We start from the raw sequence: 18,190 nt of genomic DNA, 5'->3' as shown, positions 1-18,190 counted from the left end.
CCTAATTAATTATTAATTTATATTCATAAATTCAAGAGCCTACTGTCTTGATGAAGTGTTTTCAATAGGTGTAAAAACCTTTCAGTATGTTCATTCGAAAATGTTATTTTGTAAGCCCAAATAAACCATGGATGAAAACATATCATATGAAAATTTGGGTTTGTAGAAAGAAATCACTAAAAAACAGAGCTGTGGTGACAAGTAAATTAGTAAGTTATGAGTAAATTCAATAGAAAAAAGTTTCAAGCCATTATACTTCGCAAAATCATTATTTGGATTTTTATAGATATGCTGGCAACCTGATTTTTTGTATCATAATAGCATAGCAGCATGGTTTATATAGTCAAAATTACCTCCTGATAAAACCACAACTATGTTTTTACAATCTTTAAAGTACTTTTCAATGTTTTCAGGGTTCATAAGCACCGCTGCAGCTATAGCCGCCGAAGGCTCAACTGCTATTTTCATTCTGTACATTATAAACTTCACTGCTTTGGCTGTTTCTTCATCAGGAACGGATATGACATCATCGACATATTTCAAAATGTGATCAAAAGTCAAATCACTTAGAGTCGTGTTTCCGAGTCCGTCGCAAAGAGTTTTTGGGAGGCTCTCGGGTTGAGTTAGTCTTTTTTGGTCAAAAGACAGCTTAGCATTTGTGGCATTGCCATGCTCGACTCCGTAGATTTTGATTTTTGGGTTTCGCGATTTCAAAGCAGTAGCGCTGCCGCTGAAACAATTTTTTTGCTCTCAAGCAGATATACTAGTTAAAACCATTGCAATGATTTTCAATATTGTTCAAGAGTCTTTGAAGAGTCGGTAAAGAGAATCTGAAAACTTAAAGTATTTAAGAAAATAGGGGAGTCGATAAAGTTCCTAATTTTACCCACCCAAGAAGTCCTCCACCTCCGCATGGTAAAATGACAGCATCAACATCCGGCACTTGGTCCAAAATTTCTAGACCGACTGTTCCTTGACCGCACATAGTGCTCTCTTGGGCAGATGACGCTATAAAATGGGCGCCCGTTTCTTTTTGAATTTGTTCAATCATTGAGTCCCGTTGCTTCAAAGAGATCTCTTTAACTACAATACCCCCCTCCCTCCCCTCCAATGGTATCAAGTGAAAAAACCCACCCGTTGGAAGAAATAATTTAACTGTTTAGCATGTACGAGCTTTGTACAAATCAACAACTTTCCTCCTTTTTACAGCAATAGGGATAGTTAAAAGTTAAAGAGATTCCTTGAAAGAACCGTCGTAAAGGGACACTTTGGCCCCGTACTCTTGAGCACACTTTCTTTTGATTTGTGAACCCGTTGATGGGCTTAAGACATGGCATTCTAAATTGTGTAATCTGGCAGCATAAGCTAAAATAGTTCCATGGTTTAAAATTTGGGCTTTTTACCAAAATAGCAACTTTGTCGTAGTTTTGCAAAAAATGAAAAACGCCCGAAGTCGGAAAATGCCCAAAATTGATGCTCATGATTGAATAACCCTGATGGAGCTAGCATTTTGGGGTGGGCGGTGTTTTAAAACAAGGTTCCAAAATCCATTATCTCGAACCTTCTTTGAGTTGTAAGGCTGGTAAACTGTTCCGTTAAAACAGGGTTCCATCTTTTGTTGTAAGCAGGATTCATGTTTTTGACCCCTATTATTAGCATACTATTTTGAGCCCTGTTAAAAAGCTGGTTAATAACATTCCATGTTAAAAATACTGGTTTATAGTAAGCATTCCTTAGTTGTTCAATTAAATAAATTTCCCACAAAAAAGAGAGCCGTATGCTGTAAATAACAAAGAATGTTGCGACCACAATATTTTTTGATGCTAAAAGTTTTCTGCTATTTTTTTGCAAAGTAGCAGTGGCTTTAAAGCTTCAGAAATTTGGTTCTTAAGTGAGTTATATCCTCATGGGTATACTCATAGAGTAATTTCAGATAAGGTACACCGTCTGCTCGTCACGCTATCGTATTTTTGGCCGGATAGATTCGTGCAACTTCTTAGTCTAATACCAATCTTAATCTTACTCTTATATCTCCTAATCTCAATAGATCTAGTGTACACCGGTTTATGCGAGTTAGTTACAGAATGAGAACAACTGTATTCTAAGCTTAATTCAAATTGTTCTGGTGTTGAAACTACAAGTAGTTTCAACACTTACAAATAAGTTGGTTGTTAGTTTGATGGAGTATGATTGGTTACTATTCAAAATTTTATAGAGATAAAATATCAGAATAATATCCAATAATAAATTCTAGTTTAGATCTGGTTCCATAAGGCTGAATGGAGGTTCACTACAGTGAAAACTGACCTATAATCAGAGATAAGTCAATAAGTAAGGCTAGAAGGAAAACCTCGCACTGAAGTGTCAGAAAAAAATTCAGACAAGCTTTCCTCGACATTGAATTGATTTTTTTTTGGTTGGAATTTTTCCTTGGGGCTAGGAATTTGAATCGCGGATGTAATGGAATTAGCATGATACCAGCACAAATGATGCCTACAGGTGTTCTCTGAGACGCACCCCCTAAGGCATTATTACTTCCCAACCTTTGAAAGTAATGGTAGCCAAAAAAAATTGCGCCGGACCTTAATTTCGGAGACAACACCTTAATTTCGGATTTCTGAAAAGTTTAATAAAAAAAATTGCTTGTTAGCTTTTCCCTTCAACTCCCCTACAAATCAGAGAAATTTTGAGGAGAAGTTTTACTAAGGGAAGTTTTCTCATGACAACTCAATTTGAACAAATGAAATAGGGCCAATAACAAACCTAAGCCGCCTCCGAAGTTTCCGCTACTGCGGGTCATCACACAAGTGGCGTTTGGGTTCTCTTCTTTCAATTTCAGTACTGAGTTCATTGCCCCTCTAATTTTGAAACTGCCAGTCTTCTGTAAGTTTTCACACTTGAAGTAAACCTGAAAACAAACTAATCTGCAGATCCATAAGAAGGATTTGCGACCTATAAGAACTTCGTATTTTACTGCACCCGTTTTTTAACCCATGGGTCTAGTAAGAGAAAAATAAAACCAGCGAAACATTTTTATAGGATATGTAGGGAGATGGGGGGGGGGGGGGGGGTTGAGTTGTTGTAGCGTTGCATCATATTAGACTTTTCCAGTAAAAAAATTTTTTTCTGAAAGCCATGATTTGACGACTTCTCAATCAAATTCGAAAACTGAGTTCATTGCCGCTCTCAGAAAACCGCTGAAAACCGCTCTGAAAAAACCGCTGAAAACCGCTCTGAATTGTGTGTTATTCAAACTCATTTAGCCCATGTTAAACAATAGATACTGATTTTGAAATCTACTTTTGATATTTGCATTATTGTACTTTCACATCATTAAATTGCGTCTCACCGACTGAAAAAGCTTAGATCTGTCAAAAACCAATGTTTAACAAGGAACAAACGCAAATCAATCAAATTGAAACCAATCAAAATACACCTGCTACCGTTGAGCTCTTAAGCGCTTTAAAATTAGGCAACTACCCTTTTCGTGTTTTACATTGCACTCTTTGACCTTCCAATTGGTACGAGTAGCGAGAAGAACTGGGTTTTTATTTCTACTCGACGACTCCATACCCGGGTCGCTTACCCAGGTTGTACAGTTGATCTAGAACTCTAACGATACAGAAAAATAGTTGTTCGCTTGCATCAAGAACTAGAATAACGTGCGTACGGCTACTTTTTCGCACATACTTGTTGTATGAGCTTCAAACCAAGATTTGCCGACCTCTCGAGAGCGCCTCACGTGTTGCGTAAACTGCGAGCAATACGATTTACTAGGCAGGAGGCAATTAACCGAAAAAGTATGATGACCTTAATTTCCGTAAAACTTGTGTTAGTTTTCAGTTCCAGACATAAGAAGAACCAGATTGATGTCCGTACAAGAAAATTTTAAAAATTCAGGCAGAATAACTCGGTTTTTTTGATTGCGGACTCGCTTTTGTGCTCAAATAAACATTTTACGCACAAAAACTCCTTGTAAACTTTGATATGTTGTCTATAACGTTGTCCAGGTTGAGTCTTTCACTTAACACATTCAAAAACCAAAAACAAGTGTTTTTCTAAGGCAAATGTTATTTTTCATAACCTAAATTAAAGCTACTTTAAAAAAACAGACTTCTTCTCTCAACCAGCAAGTTTCTAAGTAGCTTTCTAGCCATATGCAAAAGTTACGTTTTTGAAATACTTTTCTGAGTGAAAATGCTAGCACCCAAAGATAGCTTATATCACCCAAATTAGTTTATCTGCGTAGTAACTGTCGCTGACACTCTTCTGTTTTCTTATGATAGAAAGACCTTGGTTGATTTATTTTTCGATTCTTGATTTATTTTTCGACACAAAGCTTCGACTCTTTTCTTTTCCCCCACCTCATACGAGCATCAACGTCATGGGGTAGCGAGTTCTTTTACAAGGCGAACTAAGACTAAATATGTATCCATTGCCTAATTATTCCGTACGTCAATTTTGATAGCAATCCAACAATGTGAGCAAAATTTTACTCGTAAAATTTTGCAGGTAGTGGAAGTACAGAGAGCCAAAAAATCAAATCGAACATTTTTGTTTTTTTTTTCCTGTAGAAAAAAATGATATTTATAGAACTTCATACCATAGAACAAAGGGTTATCTAATAGTTTCATAGTACCAAAAATTGTTCTTTGCTCTGTTTTTCACACAACTTTTTTTGTGTGAAAAATTTTTTTAATTCTAGAGTGGCAAAAACCAAAAAATAAAAAGTTACCGAGTGAATTGATTGTTGCATTTTTCATAATACCATTTTTCAATCACAAAATTATTAAAGTGAATGAAACTGCCTGACCAGAATTTTTCATGGTGCCAAGTCGTATGATACGCTTTTTTGTCAACCCGGAGGAACAATCGAACTTTTTCTCGGGGTGGTTCTTTTAAATAGCCATTTTTCAATTGAATTGTTTCGCCATCTGCTGAAAAATAACCTCCCTGATCTCAAAACCAAAACGGTAATTTACCTGCAATCAGTTTTCGTAAAATTTGAAACGCGTAAGCGGTGATTTAGTTTGGCCCAAAGTTGTACTACTGAGTTAGGTCCTTTTGGTTAATTCATAGAGTAATTTCGGATAGGGTACACCGTCTCCTCGTCACGCTATCTTATTTTCGGCCGGATAGATTCGTGCAACTTCTTCGTCTAATACCGATCCTAATCTTACTCTTATATTTACTAGTCTCAGGGTGTTTAACTAGTCTCTGCTAGGCTCAATAGACCTAGAGTATACTGGCTAATTGCGATTGCTAAAGGTCTCTTGGAGAGGTAACTAATTTCTAAGTTAAATTCAAACCTCTCTGGTGCTGAAATTACAAGTAGTTTCAGCACTCACAAATAAGTGTGTTGTTAGTTAGATGGATCGTGATTGGTTAATATTAAATTTTTTATAGAGATAAGATATCCAATTTATAACCAATAATAATTATAGTTTATATCTGGTTCCAGGAGGTTGACTACAGTAAAAACTGACCTATAATCAGAGATAAGTCAATGAGTAAGGCTAGCAGGAAAAATTCGCACTGAAGTGGCAGGAAAAAATTCAGACAAGCTTTCCTCGACATTGAATTGATTTTTTTTGCTTGGAATTTTTCCTTGGGGCCAGGAATTTGAATTGCGGCTGTAACGGATTTAACATGATACCAGCACAAATGAAGCCTACATGTGTTCTCTGAGACGCACCCTAAGGCATTATTACTTCCCAACCTTTGAAAGTGATGGTAGCCAAAAAAAATTGCGCCGGACCTTAATTTCGGAGACAACATCCCCAACAAAATGAAAATTTACGATTTCTGAAAAGTTTAATAAAAAAATTGCTTGTTAGCTTTTCCCTTCAACTCCCCTATAAATCAGAGAATTTTGCATTATTGTGCTTTCACTTCATTAAATTGCGTCTCACCGACTGAAAAAGCTTAGATCTGTCAAAAACCAATGTTTAACAAGGAACAAACGCAAATCAATCAAATTTAAACCAATCAAAATACACCTGCTACCGTTGAGCTCTTAAGCGCTTTAAAATTAGGCAACTACCCTTTTCGTGTTTTACATTGCACTCTTTGACCTTCCAATTGGTACGAGTAGCGAGAAGAAGTGGGTTTTTATTTTTACTCGACGACTCCATACCCGGGTCGCTTACCCAGGTTGTACAGTTGATCTAGAACTCTAACGATACAGAAAAATAGTTTTTCGCTTATATCAAGAACTAGAATAACGTGCGTCCGGCTACTTTTTCGCACTTAATTGTTGTATGAGCTTCAAAACAAGGGTTGACAACCTCTCAAGAGAGCCTCACGTGTTGCGTAAACTGCGAGCTATACGATGTACTAGGGGCAGGAGGCAATTAACCGAAAAAGTATGATACCCTTAGTTTCCGTAAAAACTTGTGTTAGTTTTCAGTTCCAGACATAAGAAGGCCCAGATTGATGTCCGTTTAAAAATTGAGATAAAATATCTAGGTTTTTTTGATTGCAGACTCACTTTTGTGCTCAAATAAACATTTTACGGAAAAAAAGTCTTGTAAATTTTGTTATTTTGTCTATAACGTAGTCCAGGTTGAGTCTTTCACTTAACACATCCAAAAACCAAAAGCAAGTGTTTTTTATGAAGCAAATGTTATTTTTCATAACCTAAATTAAACCTACTTTAAAAAAAACAGACTTCTTTTCTCAACCAGCAAAAGTTTCTAAGTAGTTTTCTAGCCATATACAAAAGTTACCTTTTTGAAATACTTTTCTGAGTGAAAATGCTTGCACCCAAAGATAGCTTATATTACCCAATTTAGTTTATCTGCGTAGTAACTGTCGCTGACACTCTTCTGTTTTCTTATGATAGAAAGACCTTGGTTGATTTATTTTTCGATAAAAACACAAAGCTTCGACTCTTTTCTTTTCCCCCACCTCATACGAGCATCAACGTCATGGGGTAACGAGTTCTTTTACAAGGCGAACTATGACTAAATATGTATCCATTGCCTAATAATTCCGTACGTCAACTTTGATAGCAATCCAACAATGTGAGCAAAATTTTACTCGGTGTAGTGGAAGGACAAAGAGCCAAAAAATCAAATCGAACATTTTTGTTTTTTTTCCTGTAGAAAAAAATGATATTTATAGAACTTCATACTATAGAACAAAGGGTTATCTAATAGTTTCATAGTACCAAAAATTGTTCTTTGCTCTGTTTTTTACACAACTTTTTTTGTGTGAAAAGTTTTTTTCATTCTAGAGTGTGGCAAAAACCAAAAAGTAAAAAGTTACCGAGTGATTTGATTGTTGCATTTTTCATGATACCATTATTCAATCACAAAATTATTAAAGTGAAAGAAACTGCAGCACCAGCATTTTTCATGGTGCCAAGTCGTATGATACGCTTTTTTGTCAACCCGGTGGAACAATCGAATTTTTTCTCGGGGTGGTTCTTTTTAAATAGCCATTTTTCAATTGAATTGTTTCGCCATCTGCTGAAAAATAACCTCCTGATCTCAAAACCAAAACGGTAATTTACCTGCAATCAGTTTTCGTAAAATTTGAAACGCGTGAGCGGTGATTTATTTTGGCCCAAATTTGTACTACTGAGTTAGGTCCTTTTGGTTAATTCATAGAGTGATTTCGGATAGGGTACACCGTCTGCTCGTCACGCTATCTTATTTTCGGCCGGATAGATTCGTGCAACTTCTTAGTCTAATACCGATCCTATTCTTACTCTTATATCTACTAGTCTCAGGGTGTTTAACTAGTCTCTGCTATGCTCAATAGATCTGGAGTATACTGGTTTATTGCGGCGGCTGAAGTTCTCTTGGAGAGGCAACTAATTTCTAAGTTAAATTCAAATCTCTCTGGTGCTGAAATTACAAGTAATTTCAGCACTTAAAAATAAGTGGGTTGTTAGTTGGATGGATTATGATTGGTTAATATTAAATATTTTACAGTGGTAAAATATCTAATTTATCCAATAATAAAACGTAGTTTAGATCAAGTTCCACCCATCCGGGGTTTACAGAGTTTTTTAGAACTATCTTTCTTTTCTGCAATTGAAGGATGGATGATGAACGTTGGTATTTGGCAAACATCATTTTCTTATCCGGTTCCTCTTGAAGAAGAACGTTCCAGGACGCTGGAATTGTGGATATGAAGTTGTTATCTTGTCATTCGACAACGACTGTGGTCCCCAATGAAATCAAACCGATTTCAAAATAGTTTGCTATGTCAGGTTTTTCTGTATTAGTAGAGAACTGTTTTGTGTGCAGCCTCGTCTGGGAATGGCGTGAAGATCGTGTTTGGAAGGGATGCCTTGTAACTCGGATCTGTACGTATACTTGAGCATCGAGGTGGTCATTGGTCTAGTTCAATGGAGTCCTTTTCTGCGAAGTCAAGTCGTACTCTAAATCCTTTGAGTCGTGATTGTGGACGGCATGTCGGTTGTGTTTAGCCATTCTTTTGCTCGAGTGTGATGGGGTCGTCTAGTCTTTGGATGTTCGTCTTTGTTGTTGTGTATGATCTATATACTGCAAAGTATGATTTACATTTTATAAATTTATGTTAATTTGGTTTTTTAATAATGAACTTAGTTAGTCGTTTTCACAAAAGCGTTTTGTTTTAGTTCAGTTATTTTGAAGAGTTACTCACATTGAGTACCTTTTATTAAAAATTGAAGTGTGGTCACAAAGCGTGTGTGTAGCGCGGTGGGTTAGGCCGGCTATAAGCATGCTCAGGACGTCCTTCTCTGGTGGGTTAAGCCAGAGGTGGGAGTATGATTGCATGCTGTTTCTTTGAGAGGTCCTGTTATGTGATAATTTTTATGTTGGTTTTTTCTGGTCTTTTTTATGTTACTTTGGTTGTGTCCTTTTTTCAAAAATCAAATTGTTTTTGGTTTGGAATTGTCCTGAGAATTTTTTGTGTTTTATGATTTCTTTCTTAGACTTTATAATAGTCTTCAAAAGAATAAATTATCCAGTTTTAAGCTGGGTTAATCCGGATTGGGCACCATTGGTTTCCTTTTCTTAGTCATGCTGTTATTCTATGTGTTGTGTTGTTTAGTAAGCTGCGTTGGTTAGTTTTGTTTAGTATATAATTCCTTTCCAACCGGGTTAAAGGAAAGTTTGAAATTTGTTATCGTGTGTTAGAGTTGTTGAGTGTGAAAGCTTGAAACTGAAATTCATTATTTAAACAATTCTTCGTGGGCGAGCTGTGCGAGTTTGGATAGAATTTTTGTGCGAATGAATAAAAATATTGAAAAAGTTAGTACTGCTTTCTCATTTTATGAATTTATTGCATTGAATTTGAATTTTACTGCGTTTTGGGGAAGTTTAAAATTATAAATTTTCATCGTATTTAATTTTACTGCTTCGTGGGGAAATAATTTATAAATGAAATTACTACAATGGGTTTGAATTTTACTACATTATTTAGTGCAAAAGATTAAGGAGTTTGAATATAATTTAACAAGTTTTGTATTTTATTTGTAGATGATTGTGGTGTGAAGACTAAAAGAATAAATCAAACATTGATAGAAATTGGTTAGTATACACTTGAATTTATTAGTTAAAAGTAATTTAATTTATAGTTACCTTAGTCTTCTGGGAAAAAGCCGTGGGGGAAGATGTCGTGAATCATGTCAGATGGTGTTAGTAACTTGGCTAGTATGCGTATGATAATTTTAGTTTGTAGCAGTGGCCAAAGCAATTGAAGTGCCTTGATGGTGTTTAGTTCTTCTGTGCCCACTGCGAACTCGTAAGGTGTGTTTTGGATGAGGTTATATATTTTATGCTTATATTTAGTATTGTGGATGAATTCTAATATGTGTATTTCAATAGGTGTGATAAATTCATGCGGGATAAGGAAGGGTTTTGATTCTTCAGCATTGAAGGCCTTCGTGATGGGACAAAATATATAAATTTGGGTAACTGGGTCATAATTGCGGAGGATGCCGTGTAGGTTAGTATCTTTAATGCAATATGTAAAATTTAAAAAAAATGGTGACGTGTATTTTGATTTAAGAAACTGAAAACGATGGTGAGGTTGTCTTGATGGAGTGTGCAAATCAAAATGATTTTGTATAAAACGATAATATGTATGTGTGCGTTTGCTTAATGCGTAACATAATATCGTGGGAACAGTGCAAATCGCGTTCCTGTGGTGAATGAAAGTGAAAGGTTAATGCAAATATCTGAAATTTATCATAGAAGCTTTCATATGCTTGAATATCGACTAATGATTCGGATATAATTTGATCATGCTATCTATCAAGAAAATTGAGTGTAAATACGTATGATGTTTTAATGAAAAATTTTTCTGTTAGTTGCGGGTTTGCGAAGCGGTCTTCATCTAAATATTGATCTTGATTAGAGCGGATGATATTATGATCGTAGTATTCTATTGAAAATCGTTAACTCGGGGTGCGGTGAATGTTTTTAATAATTTTTTATATCCAACGTAAGTAAATTGTCGAGGTGTTAGTGCTGTGGTGAGTTTATATAACATGTTTTTATTTTTCTCGATACTTTCAGTAGTATTAGCTAATGGTAGACAGAGGGAGTTAGTATAATGATAATAAGCTGTCCAATGGAGTGTTGGCATTAGAACGTGCTCATCAACAAAATTGCGTGTATCGTTAGCAATGGTGGGTGTGTTTAATGTATATTGTGGAAATGAGGGTAATGTGATTTCGAGAAAATTTTTTGTGTTTGTGTGTTCCGGGTGATTTATATATTTGCGGGCTGTTCCGGGTTTGGTTGGGAATGGGTGATTTGGAAATTTTCGTTTAAAAGTGCGATAAGCTCGGTTAGTACTGGTAGGTGTTTCAGTGGATGTGGATGATTGTGCTAATGATGGAGTGTAAGCTGAAGAGGGTGTAGGAGTTGGTGGATTTGAGAATGTTATTGTAGATGATAGTTGCTGTATTGTGAGAGTTTGGGGATGTATTAGTTGTTGTTGTAATGTTATAAAATTGTCGAGTTTTGCGGAAATTTGGATGGTATCTGGGGAGTTTTTATGTGATCTGTCGGATTGAAATGGAGAATAGGTCGGCGTTACTTGGGAAGCGTAAGAAGGAGTGAAAACGGATGGGAGTGGTTGAAAAGGGGGTTCTGAAAACACTGAGGAGTCGGTCTGGGTATGGGTAGAGGGAGATGGTTCGGAGTCTGCAAATTCGTCGGGGGTTTCTACATTAGCATTATTAAATTGTGAGATAGTATGAAAAACTAAAATACCTGAGTTAGTATCAGAATTCGTGCTTGATGATATATTCATAATTGGAAAATCGGGTTGTGGGAAAGCAAAAAAGTGGGATAATTGGGATTTGAGTTTGAAGGTTGGCTGGGTGGTAATTTGAGCGATGGAGGGATCCAAGTTGTCGGCTCATCGTTGCTAAAAAAAAGATTATTTTGAGATTGAAAAGTGGTGGTGTGAGGTTGTTCTATAATTTGTTCATATGTATTATCATTTTGTGAATGATTTGTCATTACGTGCTGAATGGGACTTTGTGTTGTATTTGGTCGAAAGTTTCGATTATTTGTGATTGCTAGGTTTCGAAAATTTCGGGGAACTAATGATAATGGATGATTTTGTGGTAGAGTTGGTATCTGTGGTGCTGTAGGTGTTGTACCTACATTATTATGTTCTTCGTTATATGTGTTTGGTCTTGTGGAAATTTTTGTGTTATATTCTTTTATTTGTGCATCTAGAAGTATTTTGTTAATTGAGGATGAAAAAAATCTAAAAAATCCTGCAAATAGTATACGTGCTACACTTGCTTGTCGGTTTACTTGTGTGTGTATAGCGCATGTGTTATAGATTCCTTTTAACAGTGAGAAAAGAAATCCTATAAAATTAAACATGGCGTATAAGATAGTTAATTTTTCTAAGATGTAATAGGGCCATCCTAGAAAGGCGAGAATTTCATTTTTTAAGGTGACAAAACTGAAAATATTTATTGGTGAAATGTCCTGTGGTCTGTATTTTTCACCGTTTAAATATATGTAGTCTTTGATATCTCTAAAATATCCGCTGTAGTCTTGTGTATAAATGCAAATCCTGCGGTTTCGGCAAGTTTTCTTAAATTCTGGTCGATTGATTGTCGTTGTATTGTGTCCATTTGTGTTTGTAATTCTTGAAATTGTTGTGTTCTAATGTGATGTTGTATATTAGATTTAGAGTATACTCCAATTTATTGTAAATCAATATTTGGGTTACGAGCGATAGCTCGGATGCTTTCGGGTGAAAACTTTTTTAGTGGTTGCATTAATGTAGAATACGGTGTAAGTAGGTAGTATTTATCTTCATCAGAGTTTAATTGTACGACATTGTGGCTATTTTCTGATCCACCTGCGACTGCGGTATCCCAAAAATAAGTTCGTCTTGAAAGTGTATCGACAAAATGTACTTTATTTTTATAGAATATGGGGATTCTTTTATAACAACGTTTATCTTTGAAAACATATAATGGTGATTCTTTTTTGGTGCAAGTATAAAACCATAAAATGTTTCCTTCGTAATCAAGAAAATTTGATCTGTTTCCTGAAATAAGTATCCTGCGTAAGGTATTTTTAGTACAGCTAATGCGAGTGATTGTAAGATTTGTGTTCGTTCTAATTCGCATAGTTGATGAAGTGTTTCTAATTCAGAAAGTGACATTTCTTGGAAAGTTCTACTAATTGTATAGTCTAATTTCATGTCTATTCGGATATAATTTGATCATGCTATCTATCAAGAAAATTGAGTGTAAATACGTATGATGTTTTAATGAAAAATTTTTCTGTTAGTTGCGGGTTTGCGAAGCGGTCTTCATCTAAATATTGATCTTGATTAGAGCGGATGATATTATGATCGTAGTATTCTATTGAAAATCGTTAACTCGGGGTGCGGTGAATGTTTTTAATAATTTTTTATATCCAACGTAAGTAAATTGTCGAGGTGTTAGTGCTGTGGTGAGTTTATATAACATGTTTTTATTTTTCTCGATACTTTCAGTAGTATTAGCTAATGGTAGACAGAGGGAGTTAGTATAATGATAATAAGCTGTCCAATGGAGTGTTGGCATTAGAACGTGCTCATCAACAAAATTGCGTGTATCGTTAGCAATGGTGGGTGTGTTTAATGTATATTGTGGAAATGAGGGTAATGTGATTTCGAGAAAATTTTTTGTGTTTGTGTGTTCCGGGTGATTTATATATTTGCGGGCTGTTCCGGGTTTGGTTGGGAATGGGTGATTTGGAAATTTTCGTTTAAAAGTGCGATAAGCTCGGTTAGTACTGGTAGGTGTTTCAGTGGATGTGGATGATTGTGCTAATGATGGAGTGTAAGCTGAAGAGGGTGTAGGAGTTGGTGGATTTGAGAATGTTATTGTAGATGATAGTTGCTGTATTGTGAGAGTTTGGGGATGTATTAGTTGTTGTTGTAATGTTATAAAATTGTCGAGTTTTGCGGAAATTTGGATGGTATCTGGGGAGTTTTTATGTGATCTGTCGGATTGAAATGGAGAATAGGTCGGCGTTACTTGGGAAGCGTAAGAAGGAGTGAAAACGGATGGGAGTGGTTGAAAAGGGGGTTCTGAAAACACTGAGGAGTCGGTCTGGGTATGGGTAGAGGGAGATGGTTCGGAGTCTGCAAATTCGTCGGGGGTTTCTACATTAGCATTATTAAATTGTGAGATAGTATGAAAAACTAAAATACCTGAGTTAGTATCAGAATTCGTGCTTGATGATATATTCATAATTGGAAAATCGGGTTGTGGGAAAGCAAAAAAGTGGGATAATTGGGATTTGAGTTTGAAGGTTGGCTGGGTGGTAATTTGAGCGATGGAGGGATCCAAGTTGTCGGCTCATCGTTGCTAAAAAAAAGATTATTTTGAGATTGAAAAGTGGTGGTGTGAGGTTGTTCTATAATTTGTTCATATGTATTATCATTTTGTGAATGATTTGTCATTACGTGCTGAATGGGACTTTGTGTTGTATTTGGTCGAAAGTTTCGATTATTTGTGATTGCTAGGTTTCGAAAATTTCGGGGAACTAATGATAATGGATGATTTTGTGGTAGAGTTGGTATCTGTGGTGCTGTAGGTGTTGTACCTACATTATTATGTTCTTCGTTATATGTGTTTGGTCTTGTGGAAATTTTTGTGTTATATTCTTTTATTTGTGCATCTAGAAGTATTTTGTTAATTGAGGATGAAAAAAATCTAAAAAATCCTGCAAATAGTATACGTGCTACACTTGCTTGTCGGTTTACTTGTGTGTGTATAGCGCATGTGTTATAGATTCCTTTTAACAGTGAGAAAAGAAATCCTATAAAATTAAACATGGCGTATAAGATAGTTAATTTTTCTAAGATGTAATAGGGCCATCCTAGAAAGGCGAGAATTTCATTTTTTAAGGTGACAAAACTGAAAATATTTATTGGTGAAATGTCCTGTGGTCTGTATTTTTCACCGTTTAAATATATGTAGTCTTTGATATCTCTAAAATATCCGCTGTAGTCTTGTGTATAAATGCAAATCCTGCGGTTTCGGCAAGTTTTCTTAAATTCTGGTCGATTGATTGTCGTTGTATTGTGTCCATTTGTGTTTGTAATTCTTGAAATTGTTGTGTTCTAATGTGATGTTGTATATTAGATTTAGAGTATACTCCAATTTATTGTAAATCAATATTTGGGTTACGAGCGATAGCTCGGATGCTTTCGGGTGAAAACTTTTTTAGTGGTTGCATTAATGTAGAATACGGTGTAAGTAGGTAGTATTTATCTTCATCAGAGTTTAATTGTACGACATTGTGGCTATTTTCTGATCCACCTGCGACTGCGGTATCCCAAAAATAAGTTCGTCTTGAAAGTGTATCGACAAAATGTACTTTATTTTTATAGAATATGGGGATTCTTTTATAACAACGTTTATCTTTGAAAACATATAATGGTGATTCTTTTTTGGTGCAAGTATAAAACCATAAAATGTTTCCTTCGTAATCAAGAAAATTTGATCTGTTTCCTGAAATAAGTATCCTGCGTAAGGTATTTTTAGTACAGCTAATGCGAGTGATTGTAAGATTTGTGTTCGTTCTAATTCGCATAGTTGATGAAGTGTTTCTAATTCAGAAAGTGACATTTCTTGGAAAGTTCTACTAATTGTATAGTCTAATTTCATGTCTAAGTGGATATCGTAATGAATATTACCAAAATAGGTGCTATTCATTAGTGACAGTTCTTGTAAACGTGTGCTTTTACTGTCATATGGTTTTAGTTTTCCACCAGGTTGACCTTTGCTTTTATAAAAAATAACTGGGACGTATGATGTTCCTTCGTTAATAGGGTGACTTGTGGCATAAGGGTCAAATTTTATTTTTCCAGTGGTCATGTCGAAACCTTTTTCGTATTCGACAAGTATTTCAGAGTATTGTGTTTTATAAAGTGGATTGCTATATTTACATGCAAATTCTGTTTCTTGATATATTTGAAAACGTGTCAACTTATTTTCTATATTATGGATGTTTCGAAAATCAGTACTTTGTTTTCGTGATGGATTTACTTGTTCATATGGAATTTATTGTATAAAATATTTTTCGTGAAATTTTATCATTCGAGCGTGTATTTTTGCTACTTGAAATGTTGTGCATGTATCTTCGGGAAACCAAACAATTGTTGCTTGGGTCCTTGTTGTAGGGTCACAATAACCTTGATCATTTTTGCAGGGTAATCTGATTCCTTGATAGATCATGGTGTTATCAGCTAAATCTCGTGTGAGTTGTATTTTTTCGAGTTGTATTTTCCAACCAAAAAACATTATTTCTTGATATCCTTTATTTTTTGTGTCTGCTTTACAGTTTGAAGGGTCATTTATTCCAATGTGTGGTATCCAGTGTTTATCGTGTATGTCATAAGTTAATCTTCCGTGTGCGCCGTTGTATGGGTATTTTCCGTCTAATTTAATATGTCCTTGATATCGTTCAAGTTCTGCTTGATGTACAGAATCGGCAATTTACTATTTTTCTGTCTGTGTTTTATTTCTTGTTAGATTTAGTCTGAATAATTCGTTTTTACAATAGTCGGGGTTTAGGTGTAAAAGACGTTCTATATTACTTTGGTAAAATGATTCGTGATCAAGTCGGTTCTTATTTCCGTTGGAAACTTGTGAACAATGTACTTTCTTTTCGGAAAATGTTGCTGTAAATTTATATCCTGTGACTGTTGTTGCTCGGGCTTTTGAGTACAATGTTGCTATTACATTTGTAGTTTCTATAGCTTGTGGTTCTGTTTCGCATTGTGATACTTGATTTATTGCTTATTTGTGTAGGGTTTTTTGTTCGTTTTCTTCACAATTATAGTGTGTTACTAATAAATCCTGGAGTCCTGTGCGAGGAGAAAGATTTGTGTTTTGGTCGGAAAATATTAGAAAAAAGGTGTGTTGAAATGTTAATATTTTTAGAATTTACATGTGTATGATAATCCTGAGTATGGGTTATAGAATGTTATGTAACCAATTGTGTTTTTCGTATATCTATCGTATTTATATATATTACTTCAGTGGTTATAAATGGTGGTGGTAGTGATTGAGCTGTTATATTTGGTGGATTTAATGGGTAGGGGTGTTGAACAATATTATTAATTTTGATCGTGATTTCAAATTTTAACTGGAGACTATTTTGTTGAAGTATTTGAATATTGTGTTCTCGAATATCTTCGTGGATATCTTGTCTATATTGTAATCTATTGAGTGCCCAACTCTGGAGTCGGTTACTTTATTGATGTTGTCCAAATAATGGGGGAGGTGCTACGAATGTGTTCCAATCTGATCGTAAAGGGATATTTGATGATGATTATTCTCGATATCTAGCGTCGAGGTTATTTGGAAAATTTAAAGGGAAAAGTGTCGGTGAGATTTGACTTAATGATGGTGTTGACGGGAGTGATAATGTTTCTGGTAATGATGATAGTGTTGTATCAGTAGAGATATCTATTGGATCATTTACCAAGTTTAGTTCACCTTGTGTATATGAGTGTGTTGCCCAATATGGTAGTCGTGCGGTGGGATTGGGGGGGGGGGGGTTAAAGGGATTTTAACGTATTTGCTCAGATGTTGGTGTTGAACCTAAGTAATCTGAGGGTATACTTGAGGTGCTGCGTTGTGAAAGGAGTGGGGGAGTTTCTGGTAATGTACTACTTAAAATTTCTGAAGTAGTTGGTGTTGGTGATTGGGGTATATCAAAATGAACTCTGGGGGTATGAAAATTTCTATTTCTTCGTGGATGTATAATTTGTCTATTTCTATTTACTTCAACTGTATTTTGATTTTGACTAGTATGTCTTATTCTATTTAAATCTTGTGGTAATGGGGGGTATAAATTATATGTTGGTTCACTTAGGGGAGCTTGTCGCTGAACTGGTTCTAATGGTTCAGATAAGCGAGCGTCTCGTTCTTCGAAAGTGTATGGGTTATCTCGGAAAGAAATTTGTGTGGATGTTTGGGGGTTTTGAGTAGTTGTGGGTATGACTGCGTTTTCTTGGGAGGATGTCGGTGAAGAATGATGTTGTGGTGGTTGGTTAGCAATTTTGGAAATGTGTCCAATTGAATATTTTTCTAGTGGGAAGATTTATGTTTGTTGTAATATTCTTCGATGAAAAGGATTAAAAGTATTGTTGCTAAGGCGAATGTGACTATTGCCTTTTTTACACATTTGCACCTTGTCATGATTAGGGATGATAAAAATGCGATAAAAATTATGAATAGTAAAAATTATCTGTTCTAGTAAAAATTGTTCGTATCATTTAAATAGACTTTGAATTATCGTACCTGTGAATGTGGTCAATGATTTGGGAAAGTTGGAGATATATTTCAAATAGGGAGTAGAAAATTTAAAAAAAATTTGCAAAAATTTATTAAAATGATTATTAAGGCTTCAAAAGTATCAATAAAAAATATAAGCAAAAGTTTAAAAAGAATGAAAAATTTTATGAGAAGATTTAAGATTGTATTTTTTAAGATATTGACTGTTTGAGAGAAAAGCATTTAAGAAATGATTCATTCGTCGAATTTTTTTTTGTTGTTTGGGGCGAGATCCAAGTGTGGTTGGATTATTTATTGGTTTTTTGACAAGTGGGTTGAGTTTTGCGAAAAATTGTTGGGGGCTAATTTTATGGTGTTCGGGAGGTCTTCTTTGCTTTGTTTTTATTTGGTAGATAATGCGGGGTATTTTTG

General features: G+C 35.3%; 1 protein-coding gene across 1 annotated transcript in view; it reads right to left on the bottom strand.

The window, feature by feature from the left end:
• Window positions 1-277: 277 nt before the first annotated feature.
• The window catches only part of LOC134848678 (probable serine racemase), a 29,406-nt gene continuing 11,493 nt past the window's right edge, over window positions 278-18,190 (bottom strand). The window contains exons 2-5 of the mRNA XM_063866195.1: window positions 2,764-2,908; window positions 1,235-1,365; window positions 891-1,063; window positions 278-730 (exon numbers count right to left, since the gene is read on the bottom strand). Of these exons, the coding sequence (XP_063722265.1) occupies window positions 313-730; window positions 891-1,063; window positions 1,235-1,365; window positions 2,764-2,908 (867 nt within the window). The 3' untranslated portion in view covers window positions 278-312. The remainder of the gene's footprint in view (window positions 731-890; window positions 1,064-1,234; window positions 1,366-2,763; window positions 2,909-18,190) is intronic.

This window comes from Symsagittifera roscoffensis, chromosome 6 (assembly GCF_963678635.1).
Source record: "Symsagittifera roscoffensis chromosome 6, txSymRosc1.1, whole genome shotgun sequence".
NCBI lineage: Eukaryota > Metazoa > Xenacoelomorpha > Acoela > Convolutidae > Symsagittifera > Symsagittifera roscoffensis.
This window is presented reverse-complemented; position numbering and strand designations above follow the sequence as displayed.